Genomic DNA, 23,517 nt, shown 5'->3' on the forward strand with positions numbered 1-23,517 from the left:
TTTGTAATTTGTAAACACTTTCACATAGCAATTCTACTTCTAAGAATTTATCCTAAACTCTGTTCTCAAACACAAAGACATTCCCCTCTCTTTATGAAAGTAGTTAATAACTCCCTAAGTAACCCCAAAAGATAGTTGCTTCTTAATGTATTCCAGTACTACCGCCTACCTACCACAAAGTACTTGCTGCTTTTTCAGAACTACAAAGCTTACTAATTTAGGAACTCCAGTACTATTTTTAAAATGTTCTAGTAGCAATTAGCAGCTGTCAGCTCCCTATGCTCAATTCTCTTTGAGGTCAATTAACAGCACTAGGAGCCAAAAGGGGTGGTTGGCAGGAGAAGAGAAGGAAATAAACATTATGCAGAGAATTAAAAAAGAGCAGCATTATGCATTTTCTCATTCAATGTGGTTTCTCCTGAGGCATTTTTATTAATCAGTGGGTACAGAACCTAAAATTTTCTGGGCTGTCCCTATGTGTGTTTTATTGGTTTCTCATGTACCACTTTAGCAAGATTTACTTTATAGAGCTAAGTCTTTTTTGATGGTTTTGGTGAGTAAATATAGCATGCTATAGCATTTTTTTTACTAGTGCAGAATTGTTTGGGGGGAGAAAACCTGATACAGATTCACAGGGAAATAGATATACAGTAATGGGATCTCACAGTTAAGTGATTTGTGGATATAGTCATCATATGGCTATGAAAGATAGGTGTTCCTTTATGCATATTTTCAGTAATTATCTTAATTGTTAATTTCCTATGACATTAAAGTAATTTAAAATATATTGGGGGGAAAAAGATTGTTTTTACAGTCATTTTGAACTTGAACTCAAATTTAAGCAACAACTTCAAAACAGACAGGAATGTATTCTGGTTTGCTCCAGGAGGGAGGAAATGCAGAGCCCTCTGAGGAGGTTAGGCTCTCTCCAACAGGCAGGCTTGTTTTCGCAAGTTTCCTAGGTCTACTCCATTCTATTAAGTATACATATCTCCAGTGGTAAGGAACCAGTGTCTTCACTTAAACACACTCAGAACATCACATGGAAGGGGAACTAGGCCCCTCCCTGGAAACTAACAAAAGCCTGTTCACCCTTCTACTGCTGAAGAGCATTTTGAGACAGATGAGCTACAAATAAAAAAAGTCAGTAGCTAACAGTGAATCAATACACATAGAACAAGATGCAGAGAAATATGTAAGAAGAAAAGTCAACACAAGAAGAGGATAATCTACCAGAGATAAAATTACCACTTATTTTTCCCAGGTTTCTGAAAATGTATTAACAATAACCAGAAAACAAAAGTGATAAAAGATTATAGATAAGTTACATGGCTGCTAAATGTGCCTTTTAGCCATCTTCTTTTGATAATAATGTTCCAGCAAGCATGCAGAATTAAAATGAAGATCAAAGGTAAGTTGGAACCTATGTGGCCCCATACCACTCTGTCAGCCATTGGTTAAGGAGTTGAGCACAAGTATGAGGTCCCAGCAAGGGGCCTGGACAAAAGTGGTGGCTATGTGCAGATCAGATTTTGTATAAACTGAGTCGACACCTTCACTCAATCATGCTTGAGAAGCTTCAAGCTGATCTTTTAAGAAATAAACTCACCTTTGGTGGAAGCAGCCCAAAATGTCCATCAATAGATGAAAGGTAATATATATATATATATATATATATATATATATATATGTATATATATATATACACACACACACACATATATACATACACATACACATATCTATATATATATGTATAGATATGTGTACATATATACATATGTACACATATATGTATACATAAAAAATATATATACATATGTATACATATATATATTTTTTAAGGCTATATAGGTATATGTAGCCTTAAAGAGGAAATAAATTCTGACACATATTACCATATGAAACAACATTATGATCAGTGAAATAAACCAGACACAAAAGGACAAACACTGCAAACACTAAAGCAGTACAATTCAAAGAGACAAAAAGTAGAATGGTGGTTTCTACGGGGCTGAGGGTGGGGGAAATAGTGCCTAATGGGCACAGAGTTTCAGTTTGGGAAGATGAAAAGAGTTCTGGAAATGGATGGTTGCAGAGCAATATGAATGTACTTAATGTCACCTGAAGTCTATACTTAAAAATGGTATAAACGGCACATTTTATATTATGTGTATGTTACCACAATAATAAAAGATAACTCACCTTTGAAGTTGCCAATGTATAGGCCAGGCAGGATCTAAGAGAGAGACACAGATCAAATGTGAGTGTTACAGACTTGAAGCACACAGAGGCTGGGCCCTCACCACTGCAGTGGGAGCACAGCCCAGGCCTGTTGTCTCCCATGCCCACTTCCCAGCACCTTCCTATATGGACAGCATAGATGACTGGGCATCCTTGTTTCCAGGGCTCTGACCCTGCCCACAGCCACTAGAAAGCCTGCTCAAATAGCTTGTGAATAGCTGCATGTTGGTACCCATCAGCTCATGGGACTTTAAAGACCAGGATCCCCCCACAGATCCTCACAGAGAGCCGCATGTTCTCCCTCACTTAAGCCCTGCAATGCTCCTTAGCATTCTGAGAGTACAGCCCCAAACCAAAGGGGCCCAAATCCAAGCCGTCTACCACTCCTCCCTACCCTTCCCCCTCTACTCCTCCTTTTCTCATAACACTGTAAATACCCCCCCCCCCCCCCCCCCCACTTATCTCATAGCTCCAGAAAACCTCCCTTTGCTGAGATCTTGGTGCATGCTCTTTCCAAGTCTGGAAGCTATACTCCTACTCTCCTCATCCCTCAGGTCTCAGCTCTGACTCACACCCTGGGGAGGCCTTTCCTGAGTCCAGAGTCTGGGGTAGGCCCCAGTTTCAGCACCCACAGTCCTTGGTATTCCCCTTATAGTGATGATGTCACAGGGTATTGCTAGATGAAGGTCTGTCTCCTCTGCTAGGCTAGAAAGCTCTTTGGACAGCAAACACATCCTCTCACTCACTGCTGTACATCTAGCTTCTGGCCCAGGGCTTGGTTCATGATTACTATTCAATAAAGAACTACTAAATGAATGAATCAACTGTGCATTTAGAAATAAATGCACAGGTTAATAAAAGCATACGTTTGCTCCAAGATGTCTACTTCTCCTAAGGCAGTGGTTCTCAAACAAGACAATCCATCAGAATCACCACAAGGTGTTAAAAATTCAGATTTATGAACAAGCCCCAGCCCCAGCTGCCATATAGAATGATTCAGTAAATCTGAGATAAGAACCAGGGCAGGGTTTTTCACACGAAACTCCCCACTTTGCAAAATACAAAGCTAATTCTTATCTGGCATTACTTTGTATGAAGAGTTTGAAATCCAAATACAGACACTGCTTTTGGAAGCTGACATGATTTTCAAATGCATACAGAATACTGGCCACTGCAGACCCTTGGTGCCCTGGTGACACCCTCCTGTCAGTACTACCACCCCACACCCTAGCTCCATTCGCTCCACCACCCCTCAGCTCCATTTGCTTCACACTCCCTATTTTTATCCACTCCCACCAAGAAAGCTGAAAGCAGCATGTAGTAATATTCTTCACATGCATGGATTTCTTTGAGCATCTTCCTGACAACCAGCTACCTTGCTAAAAATTGATAGCATCTGTGCAAGTCACTGCAGGCAGAAGGTACTGTGTCACTGTCAAGGCAGCCTGCTGGAACACAGCAATACAGGTCTAGGGTTAGCTTCTGTGCTGGGGTACAGAGGTTGCCAAGCTGAGGGGCCACAGAACATAGCGACCAAATAGGGATACTTGTGAGAAGGAAAAAATAATTTATTACTATAGCTGACCCTTGAACAATGAAGATATTGGGCATCAACCCCATCCACAAAGTTGAAAATCCATGAATAACTTTTGACTTATCCAAAACTTAACTACTAATTTAGCCTACTTTTGACTGGGAGCCTGACCAATAGCCTATAAATGCATATTTTGCATGTTATACGTATATTAAACTGTATTCTTACAATAAAGTAAGCTAAAGGAAAGAAAATGTTGAGAAAATAATAAGGAAGAGGAAATACATTTACAGTACTGTAAAAAAAAAAAAAATCCTTGTACAAGTTGACCCTTGTATTTCAAACTTGTGTTGTTCGAGGATCAATAGCACTCCAGGACAACAGGCAAGACCCAGAAGTGATCAGGGCATGGGGATGTGTGATCACCATGGCTCATTGAGTTTGGAGAGTTCCCTTGGGGACTGAGAGGTCAGTTATATTCATGACTGAAGTCACAGCACTGAGGCAAGCCAGGTTAGATCTGTAACCAGGAACATGTGAAACAGTATCTCAGAGGAAAACACCAGCATCCATTGCCAAGGAGCTAAAACATTTGACAGGTCTTTCTTGAAACATAATCAGTCTTTGGGATTCTCCTGGGAGGAAGGGTGGAGAAAATACTGCATTATTCCTATTTTAAAATATAAGAACAATACAAGTTCATCTTAGAGATAGATCAAACTGATAGTCTCTGGCAGCTCTTGGCTGCATAGAGCTTTTTCATATGCAATCTCCTGTTGTACAGGGTCTCTCCTATCTTTATTAGGAGGTAACATTAGATACTAAAGGGTATAATCGTCACATGGCTCTCTTGGCTGATAGTACCAATGACTTCCTCCTTGACCAAACTTCAGTTAGGCTCCTTTGAGCCTTCCTCTTGACTAGGCCTCATCTGTGGCCTGCCAGTTTTGGCAAAGAATCCTGCTAAGCCTGTTTAGTAAGAATCCTCCCACTCTTGATATCCAGTCAAGCTCATTTCATACCTTTTATACCTAATCAAGTTCTTTACAGTAATTTTCCATCCTTCCCTCAACTTGCCTGTTGGCTAGAAATCCCCACTTTTTCCTGTTGTATTGGGAGTTGAGTTCTGTCACTTGCAATAGTACCTCCCCCTATTTCAATAGCATCAAATAAGGTCTTCTTTACCACTTTTAATAAGTGTCAGAATAATTTTTCTTTTATAACATTGACCACAAATGGCTCCAGATTCATAAAATGGACAACTATAATGAACTATAATATAAGCATGTGTATTTGCCAAAAATCACAGAACATATAACAGCAGATGAATGGTTTACTGATTTCTGGTCACACGTGGGCAGCATGCTTAGCACTCAGGATATAGGGGTGATGGGGAGAGACATGGCACTGCCAAAGGCCTACTTCCCTTGTGGAACTCTTTGCCTAGGGAAAGAGGAGGTGACTTGACCACTCTGGGATCGCCAAAGATTTCCAGGAGGCAGCAACACTTAGGAGACCTGCAGTTCAAGGGTAATGGGCCAGGAGAGAGGGAAGGACAGGCAGGGGAGCAACGGAAACTGCCAGTAGAGAGAAAGAAGGCCAATATCCACCAGGAGAGAACATGAGGGAGGGAGAGACACAGAAGGAAGAACAGGAGGCTGTGGTCCAGATTGTGAACCAGGCTGCATGCAGCGGACACAGACAGCCATGGAAAGCTTTCAGGGCTCTAGATTAAGTACCACTAAAATGATTAAGATGTGTGTAGCCATTAGCAATATCTTTTCATATATTTTTATTTAACATATCTTGGAAATGTCATGATAAAAATACAGGAAAGGTAAAGTTGTATATGTAGTCAATGTATTCATTATCATGTTTACCTCTGTAAAGGGAACACTGGGGACTGTGGGGAGGGTCCAGGTAGGGCCACTTTGTATTGCTGTTTGCACTTTTCTATATGGTTTGGATGGTCTAACTTCATGCGAGCATTACTTCAATTTACTTTTAAGTGTATTTATTTTGCGAGTGAGAGAGAGAGAGAGAGCGCGCACATGAGCATGTGCAGAGGAGGAGCAGAGAGAGAGGCTGAGAATCCCAAGCAGGCTCTGTGCTAACAGCACAACCCAAACATGGGGTTCCATCCCATGAACCATGAGATCACGACCTGAGCCAAAATCAAGAGTTGGACACTTAACTGACTGAGCCACCCAGGTGCCCCTACTCTTTTAAGTCAAGAAGGGTTATTTGGGGAAAAGATTATGGCCCAGTTTTTCTTTTCTTTTTTGTACTTCTACTAATTTCTCTTCTAAAATAAATACGTTTCATATTATTTTTTAAATAAAATAAAGCAAGAACTTGAGATCACCCCTCTTCCTTGCTCTAAGAGCCATGGTTTTATGATTGCCTTTTTTTAAGTTTATTTATTTTGAGAGAGAGAGAGAGCACAATCAGGAGAGGGCAGAGAGAGAGGCAGAGAAAGAATCCCAAGCTGGCTCTGCACTGTCAGCACAGAGCCCAATGTGGAGCTCGAACCCACAAACTGCAAGATCACGCTCTGAACCGAAATCAAGAGTCAGATTCTTAACTGACTGGGCCACCCAAGTGCCCCAGTTTTATGATTCCTAAATCCATCCTTTAGAAGCCAACGCCAGTCTGGCTTCCACTCCCTGCAAGGCTATCTAAAACCAAACATTATCTTCCCACCCACATTATCAATTCAAGTCTCCTGATGATGTCACTTTCTCCCAGTCACCCAGAGTGAAAACCTGGAGGCTACTCCCACCACAGTACCTCCCTCTCTCTTCCTTAATGCCTCTCTCTCCCCAGTGAGGTACAAATTCCCAGAACAGTCCTGGCTCCTTGGCCCAAAGCCACCACCCCAGATCAGAGCCTCAGTTCATATATGGGCTAGAGTAGTATCCATTGAACTAACTTCTCTGTCCCATCAAATTAATTTTTAAATGTCATATTCTCACTGGGTCATTTTCTAGATGTTTCATAGCAAACCCTTTATTTTCTAGAAAAAGAAAGCCAAAACTGAATTTTATTTTTATTTTTTAAAATATGTTTATTTGATTATAGTTGATACACACTGTAACATTAGTTTCATGTGTATAAAATAGTGATTTGGCAATTCTATACATTATACTACACTCACAAGTGTAACTAACATCTGTCACCATATGACACCATTACAATACCCTTGACTATACTGCCTATGCTGTACCTTTCATCCCCATGACTTACACATTCCATAACTGGAAACCTGTACTCCCCACCCCCCTTCACCCATTTTGCCCATCCCCCCCACCATCTCCCCTCTGACATCCACCAGTGTTTTCTCTGTATTTATAGGTGTGATTCTGCTTTTGGTTTGCTTATTCACTTGTTTTGCTTTTTAGATTCCACATGTAAGTGAAATCATATGGTATTTGTCTTTCTCTGACTTATTTTAACTGGCAAAATACCCTCTAAGTCCATCCATGCTGTTGCAAATGGCAAGATCTTATCCCTTTTTATGGCTGAGTAATATTCCATGAGATAGATAGATAGATCTCACATCATCTTTATCCACTTGTCTATTATGACTCTTGGGTTGCTTCCATATCTTGGCTACTGTGACTAATACTTCAGTAAACATAGGAGTGCATATATCTTTTCAAATTAGTGTCTTCATTTTCTTTGGGTAAATACCCAATAGTAGAATTCTTGGCTCATGTGGTATTTCTATTCCAAAACTGAATTTTAACTGAAAATTTCAACTTGGCTTCCACAGGATGGTTCCAACTTACCCCTGAAGGATTTTCCCTATTTCTCTCTAATATGCAGCCAAGTCAAGTAACCCCCATTTTCCTATTACCCCTTACTGGTCCTGCCTTGCAATGTCACATTTCTTTGTTCTCAATATTCTCTTTAAACAGAGAAATAGTCCCCACTATTTGGGGTCCCTCATCCCCCTTGGCTATACTAAAAAAAATATAAACACTGTAATGGACAATTGTTTTATTTTATTGGTTTCTTAGCCATGGAAGCCCTTTCTTATGTTTGAGGAATCCCCCCCACCACCCACTTTAGAGTGGTGGGAAGCACAGCCTAGCTTTTACTACAGAAGCTGCAAATACCCAGATATCTACTTTCATTTGTCTTTGCTGCTGTGACATGGAAATGTGACCTAAGTGCAAGAGGTCTCCACATCTGCTCCAGACTGGAAACCAGAGATAACCCAGAGCATTCTCTCCTACACTAGGGGCAGCAGGGCTGGTAGCACATCTGGAGCCTAACAATAGCAGCAGCAGTATCTTTGGGTAGCCCCAGAAATACTCTCCCCAGACAAGTTCTAGGATCTGCTTCTGGCAGGGTAGCCTTAATTTGGTTCTCCAGCCTTCCTGGCCATCCTACCTATTATACCCAAAGCAACCACATTTGGCTTGTGTTGCTTACAACCACAGCCCCTGATGTAGGCCTTTCAACCCAGACAAAATGCACAAATGCAAATGAGCTGCACAGACCTTCAGGCAAGTCACAGACTAGCAAAGTCCTATCCACCCTGTAAACAGCAGCACCATTGGCACTCCCAGAATCAGAGATCACTCTGACAAGAGATTCCTCCCTTCTCTGGACTCTATTAGCACCCCATTAAACACTTACTTCTACTCCTTAATAGCTCCCCAATTTATTTGCTCCTCTTGAAACTTCTGTTTAGTACATTTGTTCAGCTTCCTCTAGCTTATTGTAACAGCCGCCTAAAGATCTCCCTACCTCTGGACTTGTCCCTCAAAAGGAATCCTCAAACTCCCCTCTAAGGTGCAAAGTTGAGTATGTAACTCTTCAGATTAAAACCTTCTCAGGGTTCCAAGTATCTATCACCATGAAACCTAAATCTGGCACTTCAAGAGAGACCTTCACGAACTCAGGTTGCTATGTCTTCAGCCACAGCCCCATGCCTGCTTTTTACCCAAACTTCCCCATAGCTTTGTGACCACACAAAGATGCAGAGCGGGACCCCCAATTCCAGCATCCAGGTTTTAAGGGAAACAGCCCAATTTTCAACTGTTATCAACTATATAAAAAAAACCCACCTTAAATATTGGGAGGGAGAAGCACAGGGGCCAGTGTTGGAGGAGAGTGGCATCCCTTTGGGATGCCAGAGCAGAGTGCTGGCAGAGGAAGGCTTAAATTTACCAAAATCAAACAGCCAATTTACTAAAAATAATTTAAGATGCACTTTTTTTTGCATGCATTTAAACTTTTATGATTTAATTTTTTCAAGTTTTTATTTAAATTTCAGTTAACATACAGCATAATATTAGTTTCAGGTGTAGAATTTAGTGATTCATCACTTATATACAACTCCTGGTGCTCATCACAATAAGTGCTCTCCTTAATATCCATCACCTGTTTAACCCATCCCCCTGCCCACCTCCTTTCCAGCAATCCTCAGTTTGTTCACTAGAGTTAAGAGTCCGTTTGCTGGTCTGCCTCCTTTCCCACCCCCCTCCATGTTCATCTGTTTTGTTTCTTAAATTCTACATATGCAAAGAGGTGACAGAGCTATTTCAGTCAACTTTTAACTCCATTTCCAAGACCAGGAGAGTAAACTAGTGTTTCAAGGGCTGTAAATAGAAAGTGAATAGCTCAATCCCAGTTTCTTTAGTTTCTTCCATATAGAATTACACAACAAGATAAAGGAAGGCTACACGACTGGCCATCGGCAGAAAGAGAAATTACAGTTTTGTTTTCAAGAAAAATAAAAACCCCATGAATATTTAAACTTTTACTCCAGTCAGCTTCGTAATTCAAACTTGAAACTCAAAACATTTGACCCATCCACTTGTTGCTGGTAATCCTTAAGTACAGATAAAGAGAAAAATGAAATACAATCATTTTCCAGCATAAAGATGACTTGTAGAGGAGATCATGGAGGAGCAGAATGTTCATCTGGGACAAAGTGGCTGATCAATCAGTCAATTCATGAAGTCTGAGCTCAAGCCAGAAGCAAGAACGCAAAGCACATGAAAATCATTACCACCTGGAAGGAAAGAAAAGCATAGACCAAGGAAAGAAGTGTGTATATGCAGTTTGGGAATGTTCTATGACTCTAAAATAATAAGAACTAGATTGGTCCTAATCATTTTTGGGCCTCCTGGAAAATAATTGTTCTTTCCCTCTTCTGAGAATGGTCTTCCTCCATTGTTCACCTGGGTGGCTCCTTGTCATTTAGATACTCCATGAGATGACAGCTCCTGAGATGGTCAGCTTTCCTGACCACTAAACTCCCTGACACCCTTCATCACACCACTCTGTTATTTTCTTCATCTTATTTATCAGAACTTAAAATTATTTTATTATTTGCTTGCTTTTTTGATTGACCTTGAAGGAGGTCTCTATTGTGTTCCCTACTCTGTCTCAAAAGCCTGCCACAGAGTCTGGCACATGAAGAGATAATAAAAGGTGATGGAGCATAGCATGAACTGCAAGAGAAGATGCTCTCTGGCACTACACTAGTCAAAAAAGATTCTTGTTTTCTGATAAAAGACTGTCTGCAAATAGAAAATTAAGGCAGACTCTTGCAGAAATACTTTGAGACCATGCTAAATATTTTCCATGGTTAATGGATCCTCTTCATCAATACTGTTCACACCCACACTATACTAACACTGGCCATACAGAAATACATAAAACCAAATCCTTAGCCACAAAAAAAGCACTTATGAACAAAATAATACTACTTCTAAGGCAGTAAATATTTTGAGTTTATTTTTTAAACATTTCTCTTAGTGCTTCAGGATGCCATGGAGTCTAAGAACACCACCCAAACAGATTTAAGAGATAAAATTCCCGATCAGGCAGCAGTACAAGGTCGTGGGGGGTAGGGGAATCTTAATTCTTCCCAAGTCAGAAATTTCTGGGTTTCAAAGCCAGTAGTAAGTGAGAGAGTTTTGGTGGATTCTCAGAAGGGTTAAATTTCACACACTTTCTTAATGCCATTTGGCCATGGACTTAACCAGTTTGCATTTACAAAAGGAAGAAACTGAGAGTACTCTCCTATGCACTTAGAACATTGCCTTAAGCATCTTTCCTTCAATACAAAATAAAAATATAATGTTGAAAAGAAAAAATATCCAGAAGGTAGTACAGAGGACCAAAGACAGAGATTACCAGCATAGAGCAGTTTTTATCTGTACAGCTGTGTACATGGTATATTCACCTCCTGCAGAGGTACTCCTCTTGTAAGCTGCCTGGGGCCAGGTGGCAGGGTCTTCTTGTCTTTGACAAGAAGCCCAGTACAGGCTCTAGCACAGTGCTTTGACAACAGCAGGTGTTCAATAATATAATATGATGAACAGGGGGATGAACAGATGAATAAATTATGAAGGTGGCCAAGTCAGGTGCTGTCACATGGAAACAGTGGCATTCATAGTACAAGGATGTCTAACCTTCCAGCCCCTTACTATACAAAAACAGAGCTTCTCAACTTTTAAGGCCCTATTACACCTTTTGATAACAATCTAGTCCTAAATCACATACACCTTCTCCTCTGAGTGGAGAAGCCTAGGCCAGTGGCTCTCAATGGGGGATGATTTTGCCCTCCAGGAGACACCTGGAAATACCTGAAGACATTTTTGGTTGTCACAATGGGGGAAGGGGGCAACTGGCACCAAGTGGGTAGAAGGCCTGGAATGTTGGTAAACCTCCTACAATGCATAGGACAGCCCCCACAACAAAAATTGATCCTGTCCAAAATGTTAATAGTGTAGAAGTTGAGGAACCCTGCCATATGCTTAAGGAGGCATATTCATGTCTTTGATCTTTTCCCCTTGAACTAAACTCCTTTCTCAACTATACTCCCTTATCTTCCTAAGCAGAACACAGCTATCCTAAACCAATGTTATCACTGTAACGATTAATGGGACAAATCTAAGAACACTGATAGCAGTGCATATTTGTACTTTACAGTTTGCAGGAATGTCTTCTAATAAATTCTCATTTGCTTCTCTCAAGAATCTTGGTAGTATCTGGGGGAGGTATCATCATATTTGTTTTAGAGCAAATAAAACTAGATAAGCTAACCACCGTCTCTATGAATTGAAGGAGGTAAAAAAAATTGAAGCTCAGAAACAGTAAGTGACTTGTTCAAGATCACACTCATGAAGCAGCAGAGTGGTAGAGATACCCCAAATCAGGCTTCGTGATAGCCCTACCCCTCTGTCTTTTACCACGGTGGTGGCCCAATGGAAATACAATGTGAGCCACACGTTATTTAAAATTTTCTAGTAGTCACATAAAAAGTAAAAAGAAGCAGATGAAATCAATTTTAATAATATATTGTACTTAACTCAAATATATTCAGAATATATATTCATAATATTTATAATATACAACAAACTTATTTCTGTAACCAATATGTAAAATTATTCATAGAATGGTTTACAATTTTTGTACTGTCTGGTGTGTATTTTAAACTTAAATCACATCTCATTTGCAGTTAGCCACATTTTATTTTTTAAAATCTTTTAAAAATATATTTATCTATTTATTTTGAGAGAGAGAGAGAGAAAGAGAGAGTGCATGCATGCAAGCGGGAGGAGGGACAGAGAAAGAGGGAGACAGAGGATCCAAGCAGGCTCTGTGCTGAGAGCAAAGCAAAAGAAAATTTAGGAACTAAACAATGTAGATTTTCTTACGACTGCTCCAAGAATAGCAGTTTTTATTTATATTCCATGTCCTCATGGAAGATGTTCTCATCAATACATTCCTGTCTCTTGTGTGGTAAACATCATGTCTCAGTTAGGTGGACACAGCATATTACACAGGCAATTTAAGGGAATGAGGCTTCTGTGTTCTGGCCAGTTAAAGATGTGAGGATGTAGAGAAAGAGAACACAGCATTTGTGATCTATTAGTTTTGAGCCTCATGTCATGTGCCTATAGCATATAAAATCTAACCCTGACTATAACCCCGGGAGGTCTGTCTTTTCCTCTTTGTGGGAAATGGACCATCAGAGAGATTAAGTAACATGACTAAATTCCTAATGCTAGGTTTGGAACCTAGTTTCCATTGATTGTGAAGGTAGTTAGTGGAGGTCTTTTCTTTGTGCTAGGATGGCAGTTTATCCCGAGTGAATTCTAAAGACTCTGAAAAATAACTTGATAAAGCTCCCCAGAGCTCCAAATTAATTGCAAAATAGGAAAAGTCATCTTTTCTTTTCCTTCATGTTTGAGATTCATAAAAGGAGGAGAGAAAGGCAGGCAACTAAAACGATTCCCAAATAGATTCTCTGAATTGGCCAAAACTGTAATCACTAATGAGTTTATGGTGTGTCAGGCCCTATTTCGAGACTTTACCATACAGAGCAACTCATCTGATCTTCACCATAACCCCATGAAGTGCTATTGTTTTCATCCCTGTTTTATAGATGAGGTGCACAGAGGATAAATCACCTACCCAAAGTCACCCAGCTGGTAAGTGGAAGAGCCTGGACTCAAAGCCAGGTGTCTGGCTCATAGCTACAATGCACAGTGCCTCACTAAGATGCCAAAGATCAATCTAGTAAACATCTATAGTGAGATTAGAGTTAAACTAAATAGCCTGTTGCATGAAAATGTCATGTTTCTGTAGAGTCTTTGAAAATTCCCAGTTGATGCAAAGCTCTTTCAAGGGTCTGAACCTCCTACTCTTTTGGGTGAGGACCTATAATGGAAACTCCTATACTGTCTTATTAATTTTAAGTACTATAATGTCCCATTACAAACAAAAATCTAGTCTCTCTAACTGAGCAGTATGTCAGAGAAATCCACTCTAAATGCTTCTCCAAGTGCATGTTTTTATCTCGGTCAACCTGAATTACTCACCTAAACGTGGGATAAAGAAAGCACTACCATTATAGGTAGGATGTGAGGACCCTCTGGTTCTGACACCTTAACCCCTGACTGACTGCCAGGGTTGGTTTACTTCATTCAGAACCCAGCTGCCCAAGCTGACTGCCTCTTTTTTCCTCACTGCTCTGTGTCCTCCAAAAGCATCCTGCCTTGTGGAAATCAAGCTGTCCATGGATTTCATAGGAAACTTACTTGTGACAATGGAGGCAAACACCTCCGTTGGTTCAATTGCTGGTCTATACCAAAGGTTCTATGAAAACCTTTGTGTTGGGGCGCCTGGGTGGCACAGTCGGTTAAGCGTCCGACTTCAGCCAGGTCACGATCTCGCGGTCTGTGAGTTTGAGCCCCGCGTCAGGCTCTGGGCTGATGGCTCGGAGCCTGGAGCCTGTTTCCGATTCTGTGTCTCCCTCTCTCTCTGCCCCTCCCCCGTTCATGCTCTGTCTCTCTCTGTCCCAAAAATAAATAAAAACGTGGAAAAAAAATTAAAAAAAAAAAAAAGAAAAACCTTTGTGTCATTTACCATTATACTCTCCCTCTGCCCTTACAACTAGCACAGCACAGCACGTTAGATATAATGGCTCTGTTTACAATACAAGATGGTTAAGATAATAACAACAAGAAATGTATTACTTCTTCAAAAGATAAAAATCATGACTATGACTGTTTTTGCTGAAAAGCCTTAAATTAATTTTGAACATTCAGGCAATTATTGGTATTATGTTCTTTGACTTATAATATTAAAAAACTACAAATTAAATGCTGAAAAAGGTGGAGAGTGAAGAAGTTAAGTGGAAAAAAACTAGAAAGAACTAAAGAAAAGCTAAGGTATGACTACAACTAGTGGGAAGGCAAAAAGAGACCACAAATTTAAGGAAGCACCTTTATTGTTGTTTTCATTTAACAAGCAGAAGGCTCATGGTGCTGATGGATTTCAGTGCTAATGGGGACATAATGCAAGTATTTACCCAAGAGAGAAATAGTCTGTTTCCAATCTTGATCACTGCCCCCCTCCCCCAACACACACACACACTCACACACACACACACACATACATACATACACACAAGGAATACAATTCTGGTTACCAAAAGCCTCAGATATGCAGGCCTAAATCATACAGTAGTTCTTCCATAAACTGTGTCTGCAGAACACAATAAACATGAAACAGGCAGGTAAAAAAACTTAACTGGGTACACAGGATTATGCCTGACTGAACTCTTCTTCCCAACCTTGAGTTCTAATACTCCCCCATCCCACTTCACACTCTAGCTGAAAGAACCAAACCACTGCTGACCCCAGTGCACAAAGAAAAAAAGAAAAGAAAGACAGCCACACTGTTATACCCACCAACTATGAAAGCTGAGTCTGTGTGGAGATGTAGGTGTGTGGAATACAATGGAGGCAGATCATTTAAAGGCCTATGAAGAGGTACTTATCTTTGGTGAGGACTTTTAAAAGTTTTCTAAGTCTCTCCTTTAAACCAGTAGTACCAGATCACAAAATCCTTAACCTTGTGGGTGACGTGAACCCCAGGCAACTCTCAACTACAGGGCTAAAACCTGGTATCTTCCATTGTCAGGAAAAACACAACCTGAGAAGGGGGTTCTGGGGAAACTGGAGAGTAGAGGGTGGGGGGCAAAAGAGACAAAAAGAAGAGACCAATACGGATTTTCTGTGAGGCAAAATCAGCACAAACAGCCAAACAGGTTGCCCTTGCTGCAGAAGCCATATTAATCCAGGATAAACCAAATCTGAATCTGTTTTCTCAACAACTCCCTCCCCTGCCAGGTAACACCTCAGGACTTAGGTCTCTGTCAACTTCTTTGTCCACATGAAGAAAAAAAGAAGAAGAAGAAGAATATGGGAGAAACAGGAATTAAATAGCTACTCTAGTTTACTAATAATGTGGGTGGTGATGCTTCAAGAGTCGACTCTGGGAGAGAAGGGGAAGGGAGAAAAAGAAACCACAACCCCTCTGAGCTCAGCTGAGGTCTCCGCCGAACAAGTGTCAACGCTTTTAAAGAGCACGGCTTGCTCTCAGTCGCAGAGCACACAGGATGGCAGGGTAGGTGCGGAAGACTGCTTACCCAGAAGCCCGCAGGAAGCTGGAGACCGGGGCACCTCAAAAACAAAAACATCGCGAGCACCACGACAGGCGCGCCGCCCCGCCCTCCCGCTCCCACCAGGGGAAAGCGCACCCGGTGTCAAAGTCGCTGTGGAACGGAACCTGGCCAGACAGGTCGGAGCGAGAGCAGGGCACTCGTCGAGGGCTCTCTCCGTGCCCAGCAAACACCAGCCTCGGGGAAGGCTGAAAAGTGTAAGCAAAACCAGAACAAATGAAAGAAAGACACGTTACCTTGTTCATCCCATTCCCCATGGTGGCTGAATGCGAACTCTAGCACCCTTGGTAATGAGGTCGCAGGCTCACTAAAGGCATATTACAACACGAGGAGGAAGGAGCAGGTGGGGCGGGCGGGGGAGGAGGCCCTGGGGAAGAATTTCGTGCTCGCAGTATAAACAATAATAATAATCAGGGACATCCAGGCCACTGGGTTTGCTCCAGGGAGCCGGCCTGGACTCTAAGGCTTTCCGCTCGTCCGACCTGGACTTCCCGGACGAACAAGAGCAGAGGCACTGGCGCCCTTGCCGGGAAATGGTCTTGCTTGGCCAGTGCACGCCCCTTGTGCGCCCCAGCGCCCCTCCCTGGCCGGACCGGCTCCCTGGGACTTGTAGTCTGGCTCCCGGCAGCTGCAACCGCTCGCTCCGCCCCGCGCGGCCTACAGCTCCTTGGCGGCGGGAGCCGAAACCCAAAGCGCACGCGCAGCGCAAGCCTCGGGGGCTGCTGCGGCTCGCGTTCCGGGAGTTAGACTGAAGGGCGGGGGCGGGGGCGGGGTCTGGTGGTCGCGCAGGCACCGCCTCTACCCGGCCGCAGCGCGTCTCTAGGCCTGGTCCCCCGAGATTGGGGTCACCAAAACTCCCGCAGACCTTTTCCCCTGGGGCGACTCGGGGGGCCTGTTACCAGTAGTCACCACCCTGCCTCGACTCCCTCGGTGAATCAGGTGCTAACCTTGGTCTTCGCGGCTCCTCTGCCTGGGTTTTCTGAGTGCGACAGATTTAGGCCCCGGTTGGGGGATTCCTATGGCCCTGCCCCACCCACGGAGACCGAGAAGGCTCACCCGGTGGGAAAAGGTGGGCTCAATGACTCATCTCTGGGATGACTTAACCTCCCTACCCTGGGGGAGCAGATGGCGGGATCTCAGACCTCTTACCGTGGCTTTGGACGACTAGTGTGTGCCCATCTTCAGATTGTAAACTGACTGTAGTAGGTGCATAGTTGTGTTAATATAATTGCTTCTGGAAAGCCCCTGTCCTTGTAATGTCTGCATTATGATTCTGTCTAGAGTGGAACACTTTCTAAGCTGTAGCAGAATTGTTTTGAGAATTCTGTCACCCTTACTAAACTCTTAATTTTCTTCCCTGGGGATGAAATCCTTGAGGTAGAGGTTTCGCAGTTTTATTGGTATATCTTCAGCAATGCTCTGCACACAATAGGTGCTTAAATGTTTGTTAAATGAACATATGCATCAATCTAATATGGCCAGGCTCACCCCTGATGACCTCATTTAAGCTGCTCCTTCTTGCTCACAAAGTTACAGCCACACTGGCTTTCTGTGTGCCTCTTGAACTTGCCAGGCTGAACCTTGCACTCTATATGGACTGTGCCCCCTACACAGACCTAGCTCTTTGCAAAGCTGGCTCTGGTCTCAGCCTAAGTGTCACCTTCTCAAAGAGGCTTTTCCTGACCACCCAATCTAAAGTAGGTAGATCTTTCAAGTCACTGTCATATTACCTTATATTATTTTCTTCACAGCACTTAACATAATTGGACATTATCATATTTGTTTTCTTACATTTTATCTGTCTCACTAGAAAGCAGCTTCCAGATGAAAAGGACTTGGTGTCATTCATTACTATAGTCATGTGGCCTGAGACAATACCTGGCACGAAATAGGGATTCCATAGATATTTGCTGAATAAATTAATGAATTCTAGGGGACTGAGAAGACAGCAGTTATATTCTGAGGGATGCTGATACTTTGAAAAGAACTTCCAGATTCCATCTGAGCCATTTCTCTCCTTATATTCCATATCTTCTGGGCAATAGCAGGGACCAGAACCACACATGTAGGAAACCCCCACTCAGTGTACACCCAAACTGGCTCCCATAGGTTGGATAGAACCCAGATCAGGCATCATCCTTCCTAACCCTTGCTTCTGGAGTTTTCCTTCTCTACCACCTTCACCTCTCCTCTCCACCTTCTAGTCACTTGGAAGTCACTCCTATCCCTCTGCTCCTCACAATCGCTATTTTTACTGACTTCCTGCTCATCAATAACAAAGCATGGTTAACGGACTGCCTGGGGAATCCCAAGAACAACCTTTGTTCCTAAATCTCAGAGTGATCTTGGGCAAGATAATCAACTTTTCTGAACATTTTATTTCTCCTTAAAATGAGAGCATTTGACTGAATTTTTGAAGATACTATCTAGCAATAAATGAACTACTTCTTTTTCCCTCTATTTTACTGATGTTGTTGTTCCGGGAGTCAGATGAACTTTGAAGAACACAACCAGTTCATAAGTTGGTATTTTCCCATAAATGGCAGATCCATACCCAATTCTTCTTCTATAATCTATTTGGAATATTTCCTTTCTCTTATTCATTTCTTACAACCTCTCCTAAGCTCAGAACCTGCAATGATTATCCTAACAGTCAAAAAGGGTGCACTGCCCTGTATTCAGTGTGGCCCCACAAGATCCACATGCCCAGAACTCATTTCACAATTGCAAGTTTTTATTTTTGGTTAAATGAGAAAAGAGGAGGCCATTAACATCAGAAATCAGAAGAATCAGATTTTTAAAATATATTCTTGTGCGTTTGTGAGGGGGGAGGGGAGACTATCTGCCTGCACTCCCCCATCCTACCATAGAACCTAACACTATTTCTCTTCATCAGCACACAATAATTAACAGTTTGTCATATCTTGCAAGTTTGGGGCTAAAGAAATGGAAAAGGGAAAGTCTTATCCAATTTGGCCACACATCCTGGTTTTCTCTCTTTTCATTTTCGTAGCAACACTTCAGAGATTTTCAGGTTCAGTTTTCATGCTGAACAGGTGACCTTCCCATTTCCAAGTGCCTTCCTGTCTTCTTTTATTCTTTATAGTTCCTGATTATAGAAAGAAGGGAAGATAGAAGACTCCTAGATGAAGCTGGCAAGTTTCACATCTAAAGTAGAAACTATTCATTTACATTCTCTCTCATAAAATTTTTAAGTCATCATAAGCCTAGAGGAATTTCATTCCATGTAAGATTTTTACTTCCACTTTCCTTCTTGTCATTTTCCTGTCTCTCAACACAATCAAAACCACAAATTTTGGTAATGACTCCAAATAAGTAAAGCCTTCACATGTGCACAAGAGAGGAGTAGTCTATTAAGCTGAGTCTGTACACATGTGGTGAAGGACAACCAGTTAATGGTGTTATTTAGTGAGTAATAACTGAACATTAAGGTAGTAGTACGCAAAAGCCCACAAGCAGAAGCTCAATCATTATAGTCAACCAAATCATTAGGAGTGTTACTGATATTTTCAGAGAATTGAGATAAACCTCTGCCCAAGTGAAAAGGAATTATGTAATCTTCCTTGGTCTTCCTTGGTCCAGACTTTCTCAACCTCAGCACTGCTGATATTTGGGGTTGGATTTTTTTTTTTTTTTTTTTTTTTGCTTGTGGGGCTATCCTGTGCATTGTAGGCTATTTAGGAATACCCCTGGTCTCTATTACTATATGTCAGTAGCATTCCCTCAGTTGTGACAATCAGAAATATCTCTAGTCCTTGGAAAGCAAAAGGCACTTTCTGCCATTATCATCTGAATGATGGGGCCACAAGGATGAGATCTTTTAGAGATGAAATCTCTTTCTTTCTGTCACTCTTCCTCTCTCTCTCTCTTTCTCTCACTTTATAACAAGTTAAATCTATACTATTAGATAATGTTAATCCTCCACAGAATTCTTAGGCTATGCTGTAAAACAAGAACAATCTAAGAACAAGAAGTTGAGGTGAAGAACTAATATAACCAAAGCATTACTGAAAGTAAAAGCAAGCTAAGAAATTGTGGAGAGAAGAAAGATGGAGCCTAGGACTACTAAGCAAGAGCACAAAACATTTTCTTTGTTTCTCCAAAACTGTCCAGAAAGAGGGTACCCAGTTGACTGTTTGGGGTCAACCTCATCCTGACCATAAGGGTAGGCTCCTCAATGACTTCAACCTTTAAACGGCCACCAATTTCCAGCCCTCCAAGTAGTCTTCTGATTATGAACTTGGTGTCCTCCTTCCCCTTATGAGTTTCGGAGAGCCCAGACCTCAGAGCACAAGCATTTGGTGAGATCAGGGAAGAACAGTTAGAAGAATGGGCGTGCAGGTAGGTAAGCAGGGCAGAGAGATGGGGTTGGAGAATATGGGAGGAGGCCAGTGGAGAGATGCTATCAGACATAGTTGGGAGCCAATAAAGTCTGCTACATGTAGAGTTCTTGGGAGGGGTGGCAGAGGTAAGGCCAGTGTTGGAGGAATGGGGTTATCAAGGAGTTTATAGAGTGGACTATCAGGCAAAGGAGGAAATAAGAGCCCTGGTTCCTAAAAATCAAGTAGAAGGTGACACTATTGTCAGCTTACAAGTCATAACATGGATGCATGTGTATTGTGAGTACACCTAACTTCCAAAATTCTAAGCTTCATGAGGGCAGGGACTTGTCATCAATCTTTGTATCTAGTACCTATAATAGCTCCTAGTATGTGGGGAAACTGTCAGATTTTTTTTTAACTAAAGAGAGAAAACAGCTGGGACGTTTTTGCATTTGTCATGTGAGGTTCAAGAATAATTCATTCTTTTATATGCTAGATACTCTATCAATACCTCATCTACCTATTTTTCCTTTTTTAGAATAGTTTCCATGTGGGATAGCTCTTTGTACTCTTGTACTCTGTCGCTTGAGTTGCAGCCATAGCTGTAGTTGGTGGAGCCCAGTACTTTCTGTAGTTTTGCCCTTGATATCATGTTGTTCTTTGAGCTTTGATTAAGAAACCATTCCTGGTTTATGAATATTCATCTTTCAGGTTGGCTATGGTTATTTTCCTTGTGGTTATTTTCCTTGTGTGCAATTGACCTATGTTCTTCCCTATATCTGCCAAGAAAGGTCTATCTGAGACAACAAACAGGTTCTTTATTTTAATTTTTTTTTCCTTTCTTCAACGTTTTTATTTATTTTTGGGACAGAGAGAGATAGAGCATGAACGGGGGAGGGGCAGAGAGAGAGGGAGACACAGAATCAGAAACAGGCTCCAGGCTCCGAGCCATCAGCCCAGAGCCTGACGCAGGGCTCGAACTCACGGACCGCGAGATCGTGACCCGGCTGAAGTCGGACGCTTAACCAACTGCGCCACCCAGGCGCCCCACAAACAGGTTCTTTAAAATCTTCCATGGTCTAGGGGATCCTGGGTGTCTCAGTCAGTTAATCCAACTCTTGATTTCAGCTAAGGCCATGGCCTCACGGTTCATGAGATTAAGCCCTGCATATCAGGCTCTGTGCTAACAACATGGAGCTTACTTGGGATTCTCTCTCTCCCTCTCTCTGTGCCTCTCTCTCAAAATAAATAAACATTAAAAAATAATTTGCATGATTTAAAAAAGAAAGCTTTTTCATGGTTGATGATCCAAGCCCAAAGCTACTAAAATCTGAATACTAATGTCTTTTTAGATTCACTAGAATATTCATCATTTTAATTTGCCTGACAGTACTGGTATAAAATATAGCTTGGGCCTTGCTTTCTTACCCTAACTCACCTGGGCATGAAGAGATACACCAGGAGCTCTGACCAGTTACCTTCTATGTAGTACTATGTTAATGGATTCTAAATCTTCATAAAACCTGATTCAAAATGACCACATACCCTTATATCTAGTGGGGAGTGGGATGGTCCCTAAATGTCGCTGGTCAGAGTTCCCATCTGTCCACATTTATGACACCTGCATGGGCAGCCACCCTCTTAAAGGCACACTTCTGCTTCTTAATATGCCTGCAGGGCCCTAGGGCAGCCCGGAAGTGAAGATATAAAGGAAGATGGCAAGGGAAGCCCCAGCTCTAAAGAATGATTGGGCAAGAGCAGCCCTCCTTAGCAAACATAACATCCATCTGCTAAATGTTCCTTTAGAGTTTTTCTCCAGTGAAAAGCTGTGTGTTGGTAAGTTTTGTTTGTTTTTTACCCTTTTGTGTGAAACAGAAATTGAACTATATCTGAAGATACTTAAAATGTCTGGGTAGGGGGCTGGAGAGAGGAGGGGGTTTCCTCAGAGAATGGAATGTCCCAAAAGAAATTTCACTTATCATGAGAGGGGAAGTCCATTTCATATGACATAATGGTGTCATTATTTAACACTCTATTGGATTTTACATTAGATAATATTGATCATTATTTTGATTAGTCATTCATCATTAAAACCCTATGAATTATGAGAAAACCGTCATACATAAAGAGCTGCTCAGGCTAGACTACAGACCAGGATTATCTTCTTTCTTATCCACACCAAAGTGAGGATGTTTTCTCACTGAAAACCTGTTCTCCAGGAGACTACCTTCCTCTTCACCACCCAAGCTACCCCCAACCCCCAGCCAAGAAGATCTCACCTGGAGCCACATTGTGTTATTCAAAGACCATTACTTTTCAAGTGCTGGTCACACCTGTGTGCCTTTTCTATGCAGGGTTTCAACTTCAGATCTGTGCAAATGACTAACACAAGAACCACAGCTGCAGAGAAGTTCAAGCTGTCATAGCATGGGGAACATTCAGTTCAGAGGAAGTTAAGGTATATTTCTCTTTGACTACTCATACATCCAGTAACCCCTAAAAAGGGCAAGAAAGTCAAAGGCAAAGCGACCCCTGCTTCACTGATACACAACTTGCATACTGTACATACTAGAACAAGGTCACAATCTGAAAACATTTATATTTGGCTTTATAATGACATCAGTTCATTCCCTATTCTGCTCCAAAATCTAAGGAAGTGCTTATTTTACCTCTCTTGTAATTAAAGGGTCCATGATGGTGCTTTTTCCCTATTAAAGACATAGTTCATTTGAAGGTGATATGAAATCGGTCTCTACTTTGTGACTTTTAAATGGCAGTTCCTCTTTCTGCTTTGTAAGGTTTTTGTGGGCAGCCTAACAGGTGGACAAGTACAGTGATGGGTAGAAAGATAGCTAGATAACTGATATATAAGACAGTGTGATATGTGGATATTTTTTTTGTTTAATATGAAATTTATTGTCAAATTGGTTTCCATACAACACCCAGTGCTCATCCCAACAGGTGCCCTCCTCCATGCCCATCACCCACTTTCCCCTCCCTCCCACCTCCCCCATCAACCCTCAGTTTATTCTCAGTCTTTAAGAGTCTCTTATGCTTTGGCTCCTTCCCTCTCTGTAACTTTTTTCCCCCTTCGCCTCCACCATGGTCTTCTGTTAAGTTTCTCAAGATCCACAGAAGAGTGAAAACATATGGTATCTGTCTTTCTCTGTATGACTTATTTCACTTAGCATCACACTCTCCAGTTCCAGCTGTGTTGCTACAAAAGGCCATATTTCATTCTTTCTCATTGCCAAGTAGTATTCCATTGTGTGTATAAACCACAATTTCTTTCTCCATTCATCAGTTGATGGACATTTAGGCTCTTTCCATAATTTGGCTATTGTTGAAAGTGCTGCTATAAACATTGGGGTACAAGTGCCCCTATGCATCAGCACTCC

General features: G+C 41.8%; 1 protein-coding gene and 1 long non-coding RNA gene across 15 annotated transcripts in view; one reads left to right on the plus strand and one right to left on the minus strand.

Annotated features, from left to right (window-relative positions):
• Positions 1 to 16,439, minus strand: part of DUSP22 (dual specificity phosphatase 22) — a 72,210-nt gene extending 55,771 nt beyond the window's left edge. For 2 of the 8 annotated variants that reach the window (XM_045057207.1, XR_006597637.1), the window contains exons 1-2: positions 15,744 to 15,992; positions 2,206 to 2,239 (exon numbers count right to left, since the gene is read on the minus strand). In XM_045057207.1, coding sequence (XP_044913142.1) covers positions 2,206 to 2,239; positions 15,744 to 15,794 — 85 coding nt within the window. In that variant the 5' untranslated portion in view covers positions 15,795 to 15,992. Of the gene's footprint in view, positions 1 to 2,205; positions 2,240 to 15,743; positions 15,993 to 16,012 lie in introns of those variants that run through there. The other 6 variants (XM_045057208.1, XM_045057211.1, XM_045057212.1 and 3 more) reach the window with 6 other exon arrangements.
• Positions 16,440 to 16,490: 51 nt separating this feature from the next.
• Positions 16,491 to 23,517, plus strand: part of LOC109499610 — a 146,926-nt gene continuing 139,899 nt past the window's right edge. For 3 of the 7 annotated variants that reach the window (XR_006597638.1, XR_006597639.1, XR_006597640.1), the window contains exons 1-3: positions 16,491 to 16,845; positions 21,797 to 21,955; positions 22,474 to 22,577. This is a non-coding gene — a long non-coding RNA (uncharacterized LOC109499610). The remainder of the gene's footprint in view (positions 16,846 to 21,796; positions 21,956 to 22,473; positions 22,578 to 23,517) is intronic. The other 4 variants (XR_006597642.1, XR_002742219.2, XR_006597641.1 and 1 more) reach the window with 3 other exon arrangements.

Source organism: Felis catus, chromosome B2 (assembly GCF_018350175.1).
Source record: "Felis catus isolate Fca126 chromosome B2, F.catus_Fca126_mat1.0, whole genome shotgun sequence".
NCBI lineage: Eukaryota > Metazoa > Chordata > Mammalia > Carnivora > Felidae > Felis > Felis catus.